This window comes from Pipistrellus hanaki (genome assembly GCF_964339955.1).
Source record: "Pipistrellus hanaki genome assembly, chromosome: 4".
Taxonomy (NCBI): Eukaryota; Metazoa; Chordata; class Mammalia; order Chiroptera; family Vespertilionidae; genus Pipistrellus; species Pipistrellus hanaki.
In genome coordinates this window covers 92605486-92624899 of record NC_140506.1, presented here as the reverse complement: position 1 = coordinate 92624899, position 19414 = coordinate 92605486, and the positions used below count along the sequence as shown (strand labels likewise).

Sequence of the window (19414 nt, the reverse complement as noted above, 5' to 3'; positions counted from 1 at the left end):
GCCTCAGGCCTGGCTGCCACTGCCCCAGGTCTGGCTGCTCCAGTGCTGGCTGTTGTTGCTCTGGTTCTGGCTGCTGCTGCTCTGGGGCCTGGCCGTTGCTGCTCCGGGCCCAGTTGCCACTGCCTTGTGCCTGGGCACTCTAGGCCTGGCCGCCGCTGTTCCAACATTCTGTCCTTTTTTCTTTTTTTAAACGCATATATGTTGCAATGTTGGCTGGTGTGTTGAGTTCTGACCTAGTCTTTGATTTTTCAAGATCTTCTTTGTATTCTTTCTTAAGTAATTTTATTATCTTTTGCTCTCACTTGATTTCTTCACATTGAGAACTTCTTTGGTTTCTTCCTCCTTGTCCTGGGAGCTCAGCAGGTTGGCCTGTGGCACCCCTTTGTTCTCCGCGGGCTCCTGTGCTGCTCCAGCCTGTTGCCGGGGTCGGCGCCACCCAGGAAGCAGCCCAAGGCCTTGGCTCCATTGCCCGCTCTCAGAGGTCGAAGGCTCAGGGGCACCCCCCCTTCTCTGGGGGCCCCGTCTCCCGGCTCCCTGCCGGCACCCAGCTGGCCGGTGTCCAGCAGGGGCTCCTGCTCCCTGTCGCATTCCTCCAGTCTGGAGCTTTTTTTTTCTCTTTTCCGCTAGGGGAGTCTAGGATCAGAGTCAACAGACTGTCCTCTGCGCGCAGTGCACACGACTCTGGGGGCTCTGCTTTTCGCCACTCCCCTGGGATTCCGCCTCACAGCCCTGTCTCCCCCTGCTCGAGCCTGGGTCCCCAGGGTCTAGTCCAGGATTGGGGTTCAGAGCAGTCGAAACTGGGGCCCAACACAGTCGGGGCTCCCGTTTCCTTCCCTCCAGGGCAGGGGTCTTCAAACTACGGCCCGAGGGCCACATGCGGCCCGCAGAGGAGTCTGATCCGGCCCGCCAGGTTTTTTGGGCAGTGAGCGCAGCCGAGGTGTTACAGTAGGAATTAGTAGTTCATATAGTCCGGCCCTCCAGCTCTCTGAGGGACCATGATCTGGCCCCCACTTTAAAAAGTTTGAGGACCCCTGCTCCAGGGCAATCCCACATCAGAGTCAACATTCCTTCCCTTGCAAGCAATGTGCGCGACTCTGACTCCGGGGGCTCGACCTTTCGCCGCTCTCCCAGGACTCCACCTCACAACCCCGTCTCCCTCTACTGGAGCCTGGGTCCCCAGGGATTGGCCCAGAACTGGGGTTCAGAGCAGTCCGGACTGAGGCTCAGCGGCGCCGGAGGCCCTGTTCCTTCCTGCTAGGGTAATCCAGCATCAGAGTCAACATTCAGTCCTCTGCGCGCAATGTGCGCGTGACTCCGGGGGCTCTGCTTTTCGCTGCTCGCCTGGGATTCTGCCTCACAGCCCCGTCTCCCCCTGCCGGAGCCTGGGTCCCCAGGGTCTGGCCCATAACATGGGGCTCAGCGCTGCCGGTTTGGGGGTTCAGCCCAGGCTGGGGGTTTTATTTCCTTCCTGCTAGGGAACGCCAGGCAGCACCCAGCCCTTTCCTCCTCTCCGGCTGCGACCTTTCCGAGTGCGTGCGTGCGAGCTCGCAGCATGTCTCCGTACCTTAGGCTTTTTTTCAGCTCCTCTGATTTTCCTTCTGGTTTTCTCTTTCCTTCTTGTTGTAGAATTTTCAGTCAGTCGACTACCTGTAGCTCTGGGTGATGTCCACTCTACATTTTAGTTGTATTCCATTGAAATTGTTGTGTGCTGCTGCGGTTAGGTGTCTACCTGAGCAGCCATCTTGGATTCTCTCTGATATGTGTTTTGCAAAGAATTTCTCCCACTCAGGCTTATCTTTTCATTCTAGTAACAGTATCTCTCACAAAGCAGAAGTTTCTCATTTTTATGAAATGCAACTTAATTATTTTTCATGGATCATGTCTTGGATGGTGTATCTAAAACTTATCATCACATACTGGCTTTGGCAACACACATACTAGTACTAACACTCATTACCAAACCCAAGGTCATCTAGATGTTCTTCTATATTATCTTCTAGAAGTGTTATAGTTTTGTATTTTACACTCAGGTTTATGGCCCAATTTGTATTAATCTTTGTGAAAGGTCTGTGTCAAGATTCACTTTGGCAGGTAGCTATTTAGTGGTTACTCTTGGTTGAAAATACTCTTTTTTTCCCCATGGAATTACCTTTACTTCTTTGTCAAAGGCCATTTGACTATTGTATGGGTCATTTTAGTCTATTGATTTATGTGTCTCTTCTTTCATCAATATTATTACAGCTCTGTAGTAAGTCTTGAAGTTAGTCCCCAATTTTGTTTTTTGTCTTCAATATCATGTTGGCTTTGCCCAAGCCAGGTGTTCAATTGGTTGGAGCATTCCCATACACAAAAAGGTGGCAGGCGTTATTCAGATCAGGGCACATACCTATGTTTTGGGTTTGATCCCCAATCGGGGCCCATATGGGAGACAACCGATCCATGTTTCTCTCTCACATCAGTGTTTCTCACTCTCCCTTCTTCCTTTTTTCTAAAAAATAAAATCAACAAAAACATATCTCGAATGAGGATTAAAAATTTTATATCAAGTTGGCTTTTCTGTGTCCTTTGCCCTTCTACATAAACTTTAGAATCAGCTTGTTAACATCCACAAAATAACTTGCCAGGGTTTTGATTGGGGTTGTATAGAATCTCTGATCAAGATGGGAAGATATGGCATCTTAATAATATTGTCTTTCTGTCTATGAACATGGATATCTCTTCATTGATTCAGATCTTTGATTTCTTTCATCGGAGTTATGTAGGTAGATCTTATACATATTTTGTTAAATTATTCTTAAGTACTTCATTTTGGGGATGCTAAAGTGAAAAGTATTGATTTTAATTTCAACTTTCAATTCTCCATTATTGGTATCTAGCAGTATATAGCAATCTATACTAATAAAAGGGTAATATGCAAATTGGTCAGTATGTCCTTACAGTAACAACCGAACCAGCAGGCTGCATGCGGTGACCAGGCCGCAGGGGGGTCAATGAGGGACAACCAAACAACTGAACAGCAGGCTGCGTGGGGTGACCAGGCTGGCAGGGGGCAGTTGGGGGCAACCAGGCCAGCAGAGGGGGTAGTTGGGGGCAATCAGACTGGCAGGGGGCAGCAGTGAGGGGTGACCAGGTCAAGCAGGGGGGGGCAGTTGGGAGCGACCTGGCTGGCAGAGGGGGACAATGGAGGGTGACCAGGCTGGCAGAGGTGAGCAGTGAGGGGTAACCAGGCTGGCAGGGGAGGGCAGTTAGGGTCGATCAGACTGGAAGAGGGGAGCAATGAAGGGTGACCAGGTTGGCACGGAGGGCAGTTGGGGGTGACCAGGCCAGTTATTGGGCAGTTGGGGGTGACTAGGCGGAGCAGAGGGGGACAGTGAGGGGCAACCAGGCTGGCAGGGGGCAGTAGGGGCAACCAGGTTAGTGGGGGGGGCAGTGAGGGCTATCATGATGGCAGGAGGGGGGAAGTTGGGGGTGACAAGACCTGTGGGGGGCAGTTAGGGGTGATCAGGCAGGCAGGCAGGCAGGTGAGCAGTTAGAAGCCAATGTCCCAGATTGTGACAGGGATGTATGACTGCTGGTTTAGACCCAATCCCTGGGATGGGGCCTATACAGGCAGTTGGACATCCCCTGAGGGGTCCCAGATTGGAGAGGGTGCAGGCTGGGCTGAGGGGACTACCCCCTCTCCCCCGCACAAATTTTGTGCACCAGGCCTCTAGTTGAGTTAATGTTAACTTTATATCCTGCAACCTGAAAGCCTGGTGTTGCCCCTGGAGTTACCCCTGGAGGAAAAAGTCATTAAAATATGGGATTCCCCCCTCCAAGCCTGGGACCCCAGAGTGTTTAACTCTCAAGCTGCCCATGATCAGTGCCCAGCAATTAGCCAATTAGCCTGTTCTGACTAGGATCTGCTGCAGCTTTTGTGCGTGAGCAGTGTTCTCTGTCCCATCTCTCCAGTTTGGGGACTGGCTTGCCCTTTGACCTAGATTCTCTGATGGGTCTTTATTTGACTTTCAGTTTGTTCTGCATTTTTTAAAAAAATTATTTTTTATTGATTTCTGAGAGGAAGGGAAAGGGAGAAGAAGAGAGAGATGGAAACATCAATGATGAGAGAGAATCATGGATCAGCTGCCTCCTGCACACCCCTTACTGGGAATTGAGCCCGAAACCCAGACATGTGCCCTGACCTCCTGGTTCATAGGTCAACGCTCAACTACTGAGCCACACTGGCAGGACTGCATTTTTCTTGTTGTGAGGGTAGGAGTAACAACTTACAAACTCTACAAGTCAGAGCAGATGGGAGGGGAGGAGGAAAGAGAAAGGTGGGCAAATGTTGGTTTACATAATACAAATAAATAATATGATAAAAATAAATAATAATATATTTTTATTATTAAATAATAATATATTTAATTAATAATTAAATAATAATATATTAATAAATAATAATATATTTTTATTATATTTTTATATAAGAATAAACTCTGTGTTCTGTGTACTCAGAACTGTAAACCTACTTTTGTCCACCCCTGTGTGTAATCACATGTGTTTTGTTTGTTTGTTTGTTTTGTCTTTGTTAATCCTCACCTGAGGATATTTTTCCATTGATTTTTAGAGAGTTGGGGGGAGAGTGACAGAGAGAAACATCGAAGTGAGACACATCAATAGGTTGCCTCCTGCATGCACCCCGACCAGGGCCAGGGAACCTGCAACCAAGCTACGTGCCCTTGACCAGAATCAAACCCAGGACCCTTTATTGCACTGGCTGACGCTATATCTACCAAGCCAAAATGGCTAGGGCTGCATGTTTTTTAATTGAGATAAAACATACACAGAATTCACAGGGCTTGAGAGTCCAGTTTTGATTAGGTTTGAATGTTGTAATATTTATATAACCACCGCCCTAAACAAGATCTGTAACGTTTCCATTATCTGAAGTAGTTTCCTCATGTCTTCTTCAAGCCCTCCTCCCCAAGGGCAGCCACCGCTGCGATTTTTATCACCGTCGGTTAGTTTTGTGGTTTCAGAACTTCACACGAAAGGGGTCATACGGGCTGCGCCTTAGTGCTTACGCTTGGGGAAACAATTCTGAGATTCATCCAGGTTGTTCTGTGGTTTGTACTTCATTCCCTGTTTACTGCTGAGAAGGATCCCACCATAATGAAGATGTTCTCCTGTTTTGTTCTACAAACTTAGTGCTAGCACCACATTTCACATACACCCATCTCGAGTTAATTTGTGTGTGTGACGTGAGTAAGGGCCAGGTTTCACTTTTCCCCATACATTTATCCACCCGGAGCCATTCATTAGAGAGGCTGCCAGTTACCCGTTCAGTCGGTGGCAATATTGTCATAATACAAATGACCCTGTAATTTCTGGATTTATACCTAGGCTCTGATTCATCCCTTTTATCTCTGTGTACATCTTGCCCCAACACTGCATTGTCTTAATTATTAAAATTTGAAAGGATGAGTTCTTCATAATTGTTCTTTTTCCTCTAGAATTCAGTGGTTCTCAACCTTCCTAATACCCCAACCCTTTCATACAGTTCCTTATGCTATGGTGACCCCCAACCATAAAATTATTTTCCTTGCTACTTCATAACTATAATTTTGCTACTGTTATGAATCATAATGTAAATATCTGTGTTTTCCAATGGTCTTAGGTGACTCTGCTAGCGGTAACAGATCAACAGCTGCTGTAGAGTGTAAGACCATAGGAAAACACAGATATTTACATTACACAGACACTGAGGGGACCAGCCACAGGGAAGGGGGGGCACAAGCCGTGCTCTGTGGAAGGCTCTAGAAATAAACCTGCACACGATGAGCCTGGCACCCACCCTTGTGGGTCACACGCTGAGACCTGGTGACGTTGTAGAAAGCGGTAGCAGTCAGAGAGAGCGGTAACAGAAGAGGGAGCTGTTTAGATCAATGAAGCAAAAGTCCAGAAAGAGACCCACACATTAATGATCAATTACCTTCAAGCCAGGGAAGGGCTGTCTTTCTTTACCAATGTTTCTGAATGATTGTGTAACCTGTGTGCGTGTGTGGGGGCGGGGGTGGGGGTGGGGGTGGGGGGAGAACATGAGTGTTGCCACTTGCCTCCTAACATACATATTTAATTCACCATGGAGCATAGATTTAACTGTAGACATTAAAACTATAAAAACATCCAGGAGCAACCGAAGCAGAAAATCTTCCCAACCTGGAGGAAGGCGGAGGGGACTCCAAAGAGAAAATAACTGATAAATGGGACTTGATCAAAACTTAACGCTTACCCTCTGAGTAACACTGTGAAGATAATAAACATACAACCCACTACCCGGAGACAAAGATTTGTAATGCATGTACCTGGCAAAGGACTGTATCCACATTTCTGAAGGAAGGAAGGGAGGGAGGGAGGGAGAGAAGAAAGAGAAAAGGAACTCTTGCAGCTCAGTAAGAGGACACCCAACCCCATTAAAAAGGGGCACAGGCGTGTGCCGATCCTTTATCACAGAAGCAGCTCGAATGACCCGGAAGCACATGACAAGAGGCTCATCTTGCTAACTCATCAGGAAACTGCAGACCAGGAGGTCGTTGCCACACCTTCTGTCCCCCCTGTCCCCCACCTCTGAGCAATAGCTGGAATGTCAGAACTCCCCACTCTCCTCCCTCTCCCTCCCTTTCCTTCTGAATGGAGCAGCTAAAGCCTGGCGTGGGGCAGGGCAGGTAGGCCCCTGGTTGGGTTGGTGCTGGGGGCTGCTCTGCCCATGTGGGGTCAGAGTCCATGGGGGGGGGGGGGATTGACAAAAAAAGATGATGCATAAGGACAGAAACCAGGTCTCACATGCCGGAGAAGGCAGGCCAATACAAAGAGGAAACAGCTGGAATAAACTGGTTTGGGATTGGGGAAAGCTCGCATTTCAATATAGATATAGAACTATAAAGGTGTGGGGGCATGTATATGTGTGCGGATGTATGTGCGCTCGTGCCTGCCAAATGCATGTGCACGTGTGTGAGTGCATGTGTGCCCTTACACACATTCTCTGGCTCGGTCCCAGAGCAATCAGCAGCTTCTTGGATCTGAGTACCATTTGTCCCTGAGAGGAGCTTGGCCACCGGAGAGGTGACAGAGTTGGGAAGGAGAGGGGCCGGGAAGAAGCTTGTGCAAGGACATACTCAGGAGAGATGCAGAGAGACCTCCACAGAAACACGTCACCAGTCATGTGCCCATACCTGTATCTGCAGCAGTCCAGGCAGGAAGTAAGCAGAAGTTCATCAACAGCTGAAAGGAGAAGCACCCTGTCCGTTCCTGTGAAGAGATACCACCTGGCAATAACAGGAAACAGATGCAAAAGGTGACAGAGCCTCCACCTGTATTACAAATGCATGGAACGAGCCCACGGGAGGGCGTGTGGCTGACCTGAGCCACTGGGGAACGCGTGGCGACCATAACACTAAAAGCACAGGGACTGCACACAGCACGACGCTCTGATTGACAGAGTTAATTCCCACAGGGGTGCAGGGTGACCATCTGGTACTGCTTCGACGACAGTAAGCAGTGAGGTGACTGGGCGGAGGGTGTTGGGGGCTGGGTCCTCCCTATTGGGGAGGGAGGTTGGGGCAAGCATGGAGGAGGCAAGAGTGACCTCTGTGGTGATGTATTTGAACTGGAAACACAAGTTTGAAGTCTTGATTAGCTTACTAAAAAATACATAAGAAGATCTTTATTCATATGTGTCTGTACACCAGTCAGTACACACACATTTCCTTGTTCTCTCAGCTGAGGGCATAGATGCAAGGACACCCCGGAGCAACCAGCAAACCAGTGAAGCCCAGACTCGGGTTTCTAAAAGCATCTCCAAAACAAGGAGCCGGGTCCTTGGTGAAATGGCTGATTCTGGGACTGAGGCAGCAAATGTTCAAGATGAGCCAGGTGTCTGAGAAGCTGTCACAGCCCAGAGGACCCTAAGGAGACACGACGGTTAGATGTCATGTGGGGCCTGGATGGAATCCTGGGACAGAAAGAGGAAGGGCATCCCAATGAACCAGGGATTATGGTTAATATAGTGTATCCTATGGGGTCATTGATTATAACAAACAACTCAGACTATTATTAGATGTTACTAATAGAGGAAGTTGGGTGCAGGCTACAAATCTAAACCTGTTCTAAAATTTAAAAGTGTATTTCTATAAAAGAAATGCAGGCCTAGAGGCCCAGGCCCAAGAGCCTGGCAGAGACAGGTCAAGCCCTGTGCAGAGTGGCCTCAGCTGCCCCCTGATCCCATGGTCTCCACCACAGATCAGACAGACACATCACAGCTGCCTAGCCCGGGGCAGCCCTTCCTAACCGTCCCCTGTGCTGCCAGAACCGGATCACTGAGCTGATTAGGGGGCTCTGGGAGGGGCCAGGACTTCCTGACCCTCCAGATAGCTCCCAGTCACAGGATGAGTTGGAGGTCATTGTAGGTCAGTGATCTCCTCTTAGATCTGGGGGAACTGAGACCTGAGGAGGGTTTTGCTTGATGATCCAGGACCAGTCTTCTTAGGGTGCAGACCTGTCTCCTTCCCACCACCCCCTGCCAAGAACTTCAGCTGTGAAGTGGGTGCTCCACATTGGCCCTGATGATGATAAGGATGGCAATGGCACCACCTGTCCAGGCCACTGAGGGCCTGATGTGGCCCAGTTTAGGGGATGGGGTGGGTCTGCAGTAACATAGGTCATCTGCCTCTTGGACCACACAGTGCCATCTAGACCCCTACAGGAAGGGTGATGGCCCTCACCTGTCCCACCCCAGTTAGCCTCCAGCGTTGGGACCCTCTCTCCCCACTGGCAGCCATTGTGCTTGGGAGGCAGAAGGATGGCCCTCCCAAGATGTCCTCATCCTCACCCCTTTGCCTGTGCCTCTGCCTGTGGGCTCACGGGAGAGAGGCTTTTGTGGACATGACTAAGGTGATGGCCTCGAGACAGGAGAGTTCCCTAGGCCGTCCGAATGCACCCAGTGTCCTCAGGTGAGTCCTTAAAATCACAGGCTCTTCCCAGCTGTGGGCAGGGGATGGAGGGTGTGGGAGAGATGCTCCCTGTGGCCTTTGAAGATGGAGGACAGGCCAGGAGCTGAAGCACTTGGGGGGCCTCTAGAAGCTGAAAGAGTCCAGGAACTGATTCTCTTTTAGAGCCTCCGGGAGGAATGCAGCCCTGCCCACACCTGGGCTTTAGCTCCTGAGACCCAGGACATGCCTCTGACAGAAGAATCAAGAGAAAATAATGTGTCATTCTAGCCCCGACTTCGTGGTAATTCCAAACCCAGATGATATCCCTGAAATATTTACCCAACATTTAAGGAAGAAAGAATACCAAACCTACATAATCTATCCCAGTTGGAGAGAACACTGCCCAACTTCTTTGTTTAAGGTCAGGATTACCCTCATACCAAAATTAGTCAAAGACATTACATAGAAGGTAACTACAGACGAATATCCCTCATCAGCATAAACATGAGAATCCTCAACAAGATATTAGCAGATTGAATCAGGAGCCATATAGATGGGATCTAGATAACACATTGTGACCCAGAGAAGTTTACATAAGAAAACCAGAGATATTGTATGGGAAGAAAACTACAGACCAGTGTCCCTCCTAGAGCGAGCCACCAAAATCCTTAATCCAACTTTGGTGAATTGAGTTCCTCCAAATATGGAGAGGCTGACACATCACGGTCAAGTGTAATTCATTCCAGGAATGCAAAATTGGTTTAACATGTGAAAATTAATCCATGTAATTCATCATATTGACAAACTATAAAAGTATAGCTATTGTCTTATGCTTACAGGCAGAAATTTTCTTTTTTACACAACTCAACACCCATTTCAATCCAACAGAAATTCTCAGCAAATTAATCAAGACAGTGTGCTATAGTTATTTCTGTTGAATTAAAATGGGTGTTCATTTGTGTAAAAGAATTTTTTTGCCTCTAAGCATAAGACAATAGCTGTTCTTTTATAGTCTGTGAATATGATGGATTACATGGATTGATTTTCACATGTTAAACCACCTTTGCATTACAGAAATGACCTATACTTCTTTGGAAAAATCAGAGCCTGGACCCAACCTGACATCGTATCCACGGCCTGGGTCAGCTCAGGTTGTAGACAGCTGGGAAGAACAATACTCACAAACTGCAAATCAAGACATTTCTGGACCTTATCAAAGAACTGAGGTCACAGGGCAAAGAGCTGACCCAGCATCTGGAGAAGAACAGGACCAAGCACTTGGTCACCTGGAACAGATGCTGTAGGAGCCAGCCAGGGACACGTGGTCCCAGAGCCAGGTGGGTGTCTGGTCAGGGTGGGGGCTGGCCGAGGCTCCACAGGAGGAGCATTCTGACACAAAAGGATCAGGACTCTGGGTGTTGGGGGAGGTGGGCTGAAGGTTCTGGTAACCAGCAAGCCCAAGGGACTGTGGTCAGCCCTGGTTGTGGAGGTCGGGGGCCAGGGGTAGTGGGGCCAGGCTGGGGTGTGTCCAAGGGGAACTGGCACTAGCTGCTTGTTATCTAACTGTCACTTCCACCTGTCTGTTCCATCACTGATGACACTCAGATCCCAAGATAACAAGATACCATGGAGATCAGCAGAACTGCTCAGATAACACCCGGACATGGATGTTGTCAGATACCCAAGGAATCCTGGGAGGGGGATCAGGGCCCTGGGTCTGAATCATCCACCTCCTCCACCCCTGATTGGAGGATTGAGCAACCCCTCCTCTGACCCCCGCCCCATCTGGAAGGATAAATGGGAGGGGAGAGTGGGCTGAGGCTATAGCAGCAGCAACTGGTCAAGGTAAGCACCCCAGCAGACCCCACCACCTGGGGTTAGTGCACTGAGTAGCTGAGCCTCACATCTGGAGCAGCAGGACCTCAGACTGACCCCTCATCCCGGGGTCCTCAACTCCATCTGCCCCCACACCCTGCAGACCCCCGCCGGGCTTAGCCTCCCTGGGTCAAGCAGCCCCTCCTGGCTCCTTCCAGATGCTGAGTCTGCTGGTGCTGGCACTGCCCCTCCTGCTGAGCCCGGGCCACACGGCCCCTGGTGAGTCCTGTCCCTGTTCCTCCCCCGCCCCCCACAGGCTCCACAAGGGGTGGTGGGCTCACAGAAGCCCACGTTTGTGTGGGCACAGGGGCTGGGCTGTATCCTGAGTGTGTTTCTGCCCCAGCCCTGAGCCAGGACCTGGAGAGAGTGGGCATCGTGGGGGGGCAGGAGGCCCCTGGAAGCATGTGGCCCTGGCAGGTGAGCCTGAGAATCAAAACCAAATTCTGGATGCACTTCTGCGGGGGCTCCCTCATCCACCCCCAGTGGGTGCTGACCGCCGCGCACTGCCTGGGACCGTGAGTGCCCATGGGGTCTGATAGGTGGGGGCTGGGGCTGGGACTGCATCCCTACTCCCTCCTGGGTGGACAGGAGCCCGCTCAGTCCCCTGAGTAAGTGCCCCTCCCTCCAGGGAAATCAAAGATCCTGCGGACCTGAGGGTGCAGCTGCGGGAGCAGCACCTCTATTACCGGGACAAGCTGCTGCCCATCAACCGGATCATCGTGCACCCCAACTTCTATGTCATCCTGGACGGGTTTGACATCGCCCTGATGGAGCTGGAGGATCCTGTGAATATCTCCTGCAATGTCCAGCTGGTCACTCTGCCCCCTGCCTCGGAGACCTTCCCCCCAGGGACTCAGTGCTGGGTGACAGGCTGGGGGGATGTGGGCAATGGAGGTAAGGTGTAGGGCTTAGGCATGGGGCGGGGGAGGGATGGAGGGGGGTCTTGGGCTCCTTATTGAATGGACATGCAGCTTCTTTCTCCAGATTGTTGAGACCTTCGTAATGCTGGGGTAAGAACCCTGGCATTAATGGACGCCCACCCAGAGGCTCCAATAATAATGGCGCCCAACGTGGGGCCCAAACATTGATGGTGTCCAACGTGGTGTGCCAATAGGCCAGCTTAGGGAGTGGGAGTTTGGTGAGCTCGGCCGGGGAGAGCTGACAGGGCCAGGGTGTACCAATAGAAGGAACTAGGTGCCTGGGCGAGGAAGTCACTTAGGGCCACCGTGCCTCAGTTTCCCCTGGTATTTCATGGATGGAATGTAGGAAGGAGAGAAAACACACACCCAGGAGTCATTAGTAATAAGGAAAAGAGATCAGCCCGCCACTGCAGGCTGGCCTGCTCTTCTCCCTGTGCCCCAACAAGGAGCCCGAAGCAGGCACCAGGGGGCAGCTGGATGTGCTGAGTCTGACCCTCCAAGACCATTATCTTCTCTCCCTGAGCCCACAATCCAGGGCAAAGCCTTAGGGACACTGAGCATGAGCAGGCGCCCTGCATGAGGCACGTCCTCTGGGCCTCCCACAAGTGACCTGATTGTGGCATCACTCAGGCGCACCTGAGACACAACATCCAACCCATCCAGCCCCGAAAACTGAGTCCTGGGGCCAGGCTGGCCTGGAGGCGGAGCTGGGAGGAACCCGGGCTTGGCTCCCACCCTTTCCCTTTCCTTTCTCAAAGGGGCATAGGTGAGGTCAAGGACGAGGCCCGCTTTGGGGGAGGAGGTGGTAGCCCTGCGTGTGCCTGGGCTCAGGCCTGGCACCAAGGAGGCAGCGGCAACCCCCTGCTGCCATCCCCTCCCGTGCCATCCCCACCCCTGTGCCATCCCCACCCCTGTGCCATCCCCATCCCTGTGCCATCCCCGCCCCTGTGCCATCCCCACCCCTGTGCCATCCCCACCCCTGTGCCATCCCCACCCCTGTGCCATCTCTGCCCCTGTGTCATCCCATGGCAGGTTGGGAGAACCTCCCAGCCCAGCCTGCTTCGTCCTCCTCTTCTCACCCCACAGAATCTCTCCCCCCGCCGTTCCCCCTGAAGGAGGTGAGGGTCCCCATCGTGGAAAACAGCAAATGTGACGCGGAATACCACACTGGCCTGTACACGGGGGACAACGTCCATATTGTCAAGGACAACGTGATCTGTGCCGGGGACGAGGAGAGTGACGCCTGCCAGGTGTGCCCGTGTCCTCCCCCAAGGCCCCCACCTCAGCCTCTGCAGCCCCTTGCTGACCCCTCTCCTCCCCAGGGCGACTCTGGAGGGCCCCTGGTCTGCAAGGTCAACGGCACCTGGATGCAGGCGGGTGTGGTCAGCTGGGGTGACGGCTGTGCCCAGCCCAACAGGCCCGGCATCTACACCCGCGTCACCTCCTACCTGCACTGGATCCACCAGTACGTCCCCAAGGAGCACTGAGCCCCTCCCTCGGGCTGCCACCTGGGGCCGTGGAGAATCCAGCCCCCTCCTGCCCCAGACCACTGCTTCCTGCCCAGTGTCTGCCCTTTCCACCTCCCATACCCCCTGCCCTTAGCAGCCCCAGCCAACCCCTCCTCAGCCCAGGGGGCGGGTGGCGGGCACTGCCCCTCATTAAAGTGTGTGAAGAGCACATGTGGTTGTGGCCGTGTGTCCCCCTGTAGGCCACCGAGGGGGAGGGAGGGCTCCAGGGGCAGCCACGCAGCCACTGTGTGTCACTGTGGGGACCCGGCCCTGAGCACTGGCCTGGCTGTGGGGACACCCCCTCCTCAGCCTCTGGTGCCTGGGGCTGTGTCTCCTCGGGAAGTGGTCATGGGAATTCAGGACACAGGAAGCAACACAGAGCATTTAAAAGTCGACTCTAGCCCAGCCAGAGTGGCTCAGAGGTTGAGCATTAACCTATGAACCAGAAGGTCACAGCTTGTTTCCTGGTCAGGGCACATGCCCAGGTTGTGGCTCAGTTCCCAGAAGGAGGTGAGCAGAAGGCAGCGATCGACGACTCTCATCATAGATGTTTCTCTCTCCTCCTCCCTGAAATCAATAAAAATGTTTTTAAAAAGATGATTCTAGGGGCAGCCAGGTACCCAGCATCGGGGTCACAATGTAGACCCTTAGCCCCACACCCTGGGGCCCCCCGACCATGCGGTGCCCGCCCTCCCCAGCCCCATCCTCAGCCTCAGGCCGAACTGCGCCCGCGCATGTGGGCATCGCGCTCCTGCCTAGGTGTCCCCTCTGGAGATGGAGGGAGGGAGAGGCTGGAGCCTCCTGTCACACCGAGACCACGTGGTGCCGTGCCCGCGGCTGGGTGCAGGGGGGACACTGCTTCTCACAGTCAGCGTGTCAGCTCCCACGCGGAGCCGTCTCCAGGCTGCTACAGGGACAGAGCTGTCCCCAGTCAGGGTCTCAGGACCAGAGGTGCCTGTCCTGAGCACCCACCCCGCATATCTGCCCTGTGCCAGCGAGGGAGCTGGGCCGGAGGTCCGAGCACCTCTGTTTCCTGGGGGCCAGATGTCCCCACAGCAATGGGGGCCCTGCCTGTCACCCTCCACCCCACATTCTGGTAGGGGCGGCATCTCACTGAGTTTTAATTAGCATTTTATGGGATTTGGTGAGGGAACCCCTTTCACAATTGGGGCCCCCTGGGCAGGAGAGGGGACAGGTGTCTGCCTGCAACACTGACAGCCCCAGGCCCTCCTCCAATGCGTCTGCCTCTTGGATGAGTGGTCGCTGAGTGAGCTTCCTGTCACCGCTCAGGTCCCTGGGCAGCTGGTTCTGTGCCTCCGGCTGCTGTGCGTGCGGCTTGTCTCCTGGGCACAGCGTCCATGCCTGAGCTCCGCTGCCCACGGTGCAGACTGGCAGGTCAGTGTGGGAGGGCCTCTGCCCACTCACCTGAGCCTCCCCGCTGTGGACACCGTGGTGGGGAGCTCACCTCCTCCTTCCCTCTCTCCCTTAACCATCTGATTGCAGCCAGAATTCTGCCCTTCCTCCGTGTGAGAGCAGAGAGGGGCCGGCCACCGCCTCTTGGGGCTGCGCTGTGGTCCGTGGGCTGAGCTCCCTGGATTGCTCACCTTGCACAAGCACATCTACACTTTTCCCAGTGCAGGCTGTGTTGGGGACACCGGGGGACAAGGGCTCCACCAGTGGGGGTGCAAGGAAGGAAAGGGACATGGGGGGCCTGGGGCTGAGACGCCCACACTGGGGGAGCAGGGAGGAGGCCGGGCACCCACTTCCCCTTGTCTGGCCCTGGGAGCTGGAGGCGCTCAGCCAGCGGCAGTGACAGATACAGTGAGTGCTGGCTTATCAGGGAGGCTCAGCGGGCCTTCCTCTGGGCCAAGGGGGCTGCGAGGGGACAGCCCTTCCTCTGTGCCCACATGGGTCCTCCTGAGGGCGCTCCGTGCAGGCCCACGGTCACCGGCTGCCGGTGACCTGCACCACAGGTACAGGCGAGGGTGGCATTCTGGGGTACACCACCCCTCCCTGTGCTCTCCTGGAAAATGGGCACAGAACCGAGTCCCGTCAGAGTCATCGAGGGCCACACCCATGGTGATCGGAGTTTCTTGTTGGAGAGTAAGCCTGCCATCTGGGGAAGCGGGGGTCCTGCAGGAAATTATGTATGGGGTGCTGATGGAATGAGTGGTCTCAGTGCTGGAGGCAAATGAACTAAAACAGGTGAAGACCCTGAAGGCCCATCGTGTGGGGACCAGGAAAGGCCCTGGGGGTCCAGAAGGCAGAGGACTGGGTTCTTCTGGACCTGCCCCGCCTCACACTGGGCAGCATCTGGCCCCCGGGCCGGCCTGGGCTGCAGCCCCACTTCCTGAGCTGGACAGAAAGGGCGCTTTCCCCTTTCCCGAGGTCACCTCCTGAGTGTGGCTGCCACCTGTTCACACAGCCTGCACCCAGAGGTGGTGCAACTCACGTCCGTGTTCATCGGAGCCACGTGGCTCACGCACCTCTGAGCTGAGGCTCTGGGCTGGTGCTGGTGGGACGGAGTTCTGGCAGTTTCTGGAGCAGCTCGGTCCTGGTGGGTCTTCAGGCAGCCTGCCCTGTGCCTCAGTTTCCACATCTCAGAGAGGAGGCTCCATGGGGTCCCTGATTTGGATCTAGGCAGGCAGCGGGGGGTTGGGACCAGAAAGTCTTAGCCCTTCCCAGAAGCCCTAGTCAGCTCGGTCACCAGGCGCTGGCCAGACAGAGGACTGTTTGAAAGGGCCGCCCGTAGTTGGGCAGCTAGAGCTGTGTCCGGCTGGTCTTGGGTGGACTTCACAGGACCTGAGGGTGGGGATGGGGACAGGGACATAAGGGAGGGCAGGGCGGGGAGAGTCTGGTCACCGGGCCTGAGCTGTCTCTGCTGGGTTCAAGCTGTGTCTTGAGCTGGGACCCTTGTGAGGACCCCCAAGACCAGGCTCCCCGAGGACAGAGGAGCCAGTGTGCCTGGGAACTGCGGCGAGCTTCCAGGAGCGGGCAGCACTGACATCACCTGTGCCAGGCGAGAAGGAAAGGCGCAGGTTTGCAGCCTGGTGTCTGGGGTGATGATGGGTCCTGCTGGGGTATTTCCCCCCCAAAAGACAATTTTTTAATTGATTTCAAAGAGGAAGGAAAAGAGAGAGATAGAAACATCAATGATGAGAGAGAATAATGAATTGGCTGCCTCCTGCATGCTCCACACTGGGATCGAGCCCACAACCCTGGGCATGTGCCCTGACGGGGAATTGAACCTTGGCCTCTTTGTTCATAGGTTGATACTCAACCCTGTAGCCAGGCCGGCCAGGCCTGCTGTGGTCTGGATAGTCGGTGAGAAGAACAGAGCCTCAGGTGTTTAGTGATGATTCCCCTCACTGTTGATTAGAGTTTCCTTATAGACCCTGGGGAACGGGAGGAGGAGACAAGGCTGTAAGATCAGATGCCTGGGTGGGTCCGTGACTCAGAAAAGAACTACATTTGAGAACAGACCAAGGACAGGACGTGCTTTGGTTTGGTGGCTATGCCTGGACCCTGACCCCCTCCACGAGTTTGCCTCAGGAACACTGACCATTCTCCAGCCCCTGGAATGGACTGAGCTGTTTGTACGTCATAGAAGGCTGGCCACCTTGTTATGGGACTTTGAGCTCCTGAAGGCCGGACTGCAGACCCTGCCCTCCTCTTTCTCTGTTACAGTTGCAGCTGCACATAACTAACTTCTCCCTTGTGTTCTATAACCAGCCAACTGGTCAGAGTAGAATTCCCAGGGTGACTGTTCTCCCCACACTGCTGGCATCCTATCTAATAAAGAGGGAACATGCTAATTGAACCTCATGCTGTCCAAAAGATAGCAGCCCCTACAGCCAATAAGGAGGGACTATGCTAATTGACTGTTCCACCCTCAAAGATGGGGTTACCCACATCCACAAGATGGCGGTGTTCAGTCTCCCCAGACCCCAGCTGCCCAACGCCTGCCCGAGGCACAGACAAGCCTTGGATGACAGCTGCCCAGTCACCCAGGGCCGCCCAAGGCTCAGGTATCCTGGACCGGCCGAGGCTTGCTCCACCAGCAATGACAGCAGAAGTATGATGGGGGTGTCACCTTCCCCTGATCACTGGGGTGCCTCCCGCCCCTGAGGGCTCCCGGACTGTGAGAGGGGGCAGGCCAGGCTGAGAGACCACTTCTCCATTGCACAAATTCATGCACCGGGCCTCTACCCTGTTTCCCCGAAAATAAGACAGTGTCTTATATTAATTTTTGCTCCCAATAATGCGCTAGGTCTTATTTTCAGGGGATGTCTTATTTTTGCAAGAAGAAGAATTTATTGTTAAATGAAAATAAAGGAAATTTATTACCTGTATACGGTACAGTAGTATGGTAGTTGTCAACAAAAACCAGACAAACTGTGAATCCTACAGTATCAAGAATTTACTCATTTATCCAATGACAATCATGTCATCATCTTCTGGAACATCATCATAACAATCCAATTCCTGAATTTCCTGGTGAATTTCTTGTGACTCCATTTCTTTCAGAATCAGTGGACCAAATCTCTCATGTTTAGCCTAGGGGGCGGGGGGCTTATTTTCAGGGGGATGCCTTATTTTTCACTCAGAAGGAAACCTGTAAGTAGGTCTTATTTTCGGATGATGTCTTATTTTCGGGGAAACATGGTAGTTATTGGAATAAACACTCACATATAATTCAACCGTGTCTCTGCTGAATTTGGCTCAAGTAGTGACAGACGGTCTCAGACCCATTGTGTCTGGTTTCAGTCTGACTGTGTGCCTCTGAGATAGCAACTCGCTGCTGGACTGCAGGGTCCCTGTAGGGCAAATGGAGGCAATAAGCCCTCACTTCAGGATGTACACAAGGAACAGCTGGCCGGTCCTCAGCTCTTCTTCCTCCTCCCTCCCTCCTGGGTCTTTCCTGTCTCTCCCCAGCGGGCACGTGGGGCTGATTACAAAGGGGTGGTGGAAGGTTGTCTAGTTGGACTATGGTGGTGCTTATGTGACTGTATGCATTGGTCCAGCTCAAATTGTAGACTTAATATTGGCTCATTTAATTATGTGCGCATGCAAGATAAAGCTAATTAAACATTTTCATCATGGAAGTCTTTTCTTTTTTGTTTTTCATCTTCACCCGTTGATATACTTATTGGTTTTACAGAGAGGGGAAGAGAGAGAGAAACATCGATGTGAGAGAGAACATCGGTAGCCTTCTGTACAGGCACTGACCGGGAACTGAACCCGCAACCTTTCCTTACACAGGACAATGCTCCAACCAACTGAGCCACACTGGCAAGGGCTAGAAGTCTTTTCTTAAAGATATTTACCTTGAAAGATCTGAGCATCAACCCATTTTTCTGCCAGAAAAACAGGAATTCAGTGTGGCCAAGCTTTGGAGCACACAGATCTTTAGCTAATGAAGATAACGAAGCCTGTGGTTATTATTCCTGCTGTGGGATCCCAGGCCTGCGAACAGAATCTCCCTAAACCGCCCAGCAGGTGGCGTCGACACACCAGCTCCTCCTTGGGAGTGTGGCCAAGGGCTGTCTGCACACAGAGGTCTGAGTGGTGGGACATCTCCAGATGGTGGGGGTTCCCTCCTCCTTCCTCATTTCTGGACTTTTACTCCTTGGCTGGCCTTCTGCACCCCTGGCCACACCCAGGAGAAACCCTCCAGGGGCCCAAGCCATCCCCCTCATCCCCTCTGGATTGTTCCTGGGTCTCTCCCAGCCCACCGCCCCCAGCCCCTCCCATCTCCCCTTCCTTCCAGCCCCTGCCCAGCTCACAGCAGCAATGTGCTCCCCAGGAGGGTGTGGCTAAGAACCCGGGAGACACCCATGTGCCCCGAGCCTACATTCAGTGCCGACACGGGCACCCGGTCATGACGGGGGCCTAACCGGTATAAACAGGATGCGCTTGACAGGAACCAGCTACTAGGTAAGTGTAGCCAGCTGCAAAGCTGAAGTCAATGTGTAGTTAACCACATACTGTATATGAGCAACAGCTAAGCCTCCCTTCGGGGAGGCGGGCCTTTGAATGAGAATCCTGTCTCCTTTACTTGTTGCAAGTCAATAAAACTATCTGACTGCACCCACACCTCCTCCTTGAGGAGAGCACCCATGAGGATCCCTGTGGTCTGGGA

At 53.0% G+C, this 19414-nt stretch overlaps 2 protein-coding genes across 2 annotated transcripts in view; one reads left to right on the top strand and one right to left on the bottom strand.

Annotated features, from left to right (window-relative positions):
• LOC311621301 (tryptase beta-2-like) overlaps positions 1-19414 on the bottom strand; it is a gene marked incomplete at its 5' end in the record, with an annotated part of 39648 nt that overhangs the window by 4991 nt on the left and 15243 nt on the right. The gene's annotated exons all lie outside the window — the stretch shown is intronic.
• LOC311621303 (tryptase beta-2-like) lies at positions 10793-13862 on the top strand. The gene is made up of 5 exons (XM_084881241.1): positions 10793-11063; positions 11188-11359; positions 11473-11738; positions 12851-13014; positions 13087-13862. The coding sequence occupies exons 1-5, from the start codon at positions 11003-11005 to the stop codon at positions 13249-13251; spliced, it is 828 nt and encodes a 275-aa protein (XP_084737367.1). The 5' UTR covers positions 10793-11002; the 3' UTR covers positions 13252-13862.

Coding starts and splice junctions, on each gene's coding strand:
- LOC311621303 (XM_084881241.1), top strand. CDS start 11,003: ATGCTGAGTCTGCTGGTGCTGGCACTGCCCCTCCTGCTGAGCCCGGGC. Junction 11,064..11,187: donor CCCGGGCCACACGGCCCCTG/GTGAGTCCTGTC, acceptor TTTCTGCCCCAG/CCCTGAGCCAGGACCTGGAG. Junction 13,015..13,086: donor AGGAGAGTGACGCCTGCCAG/GTGTGCCCGTGT, acceptor TCTCCTCCCCAG/GGCGACTCTGGAGGGCCCCT.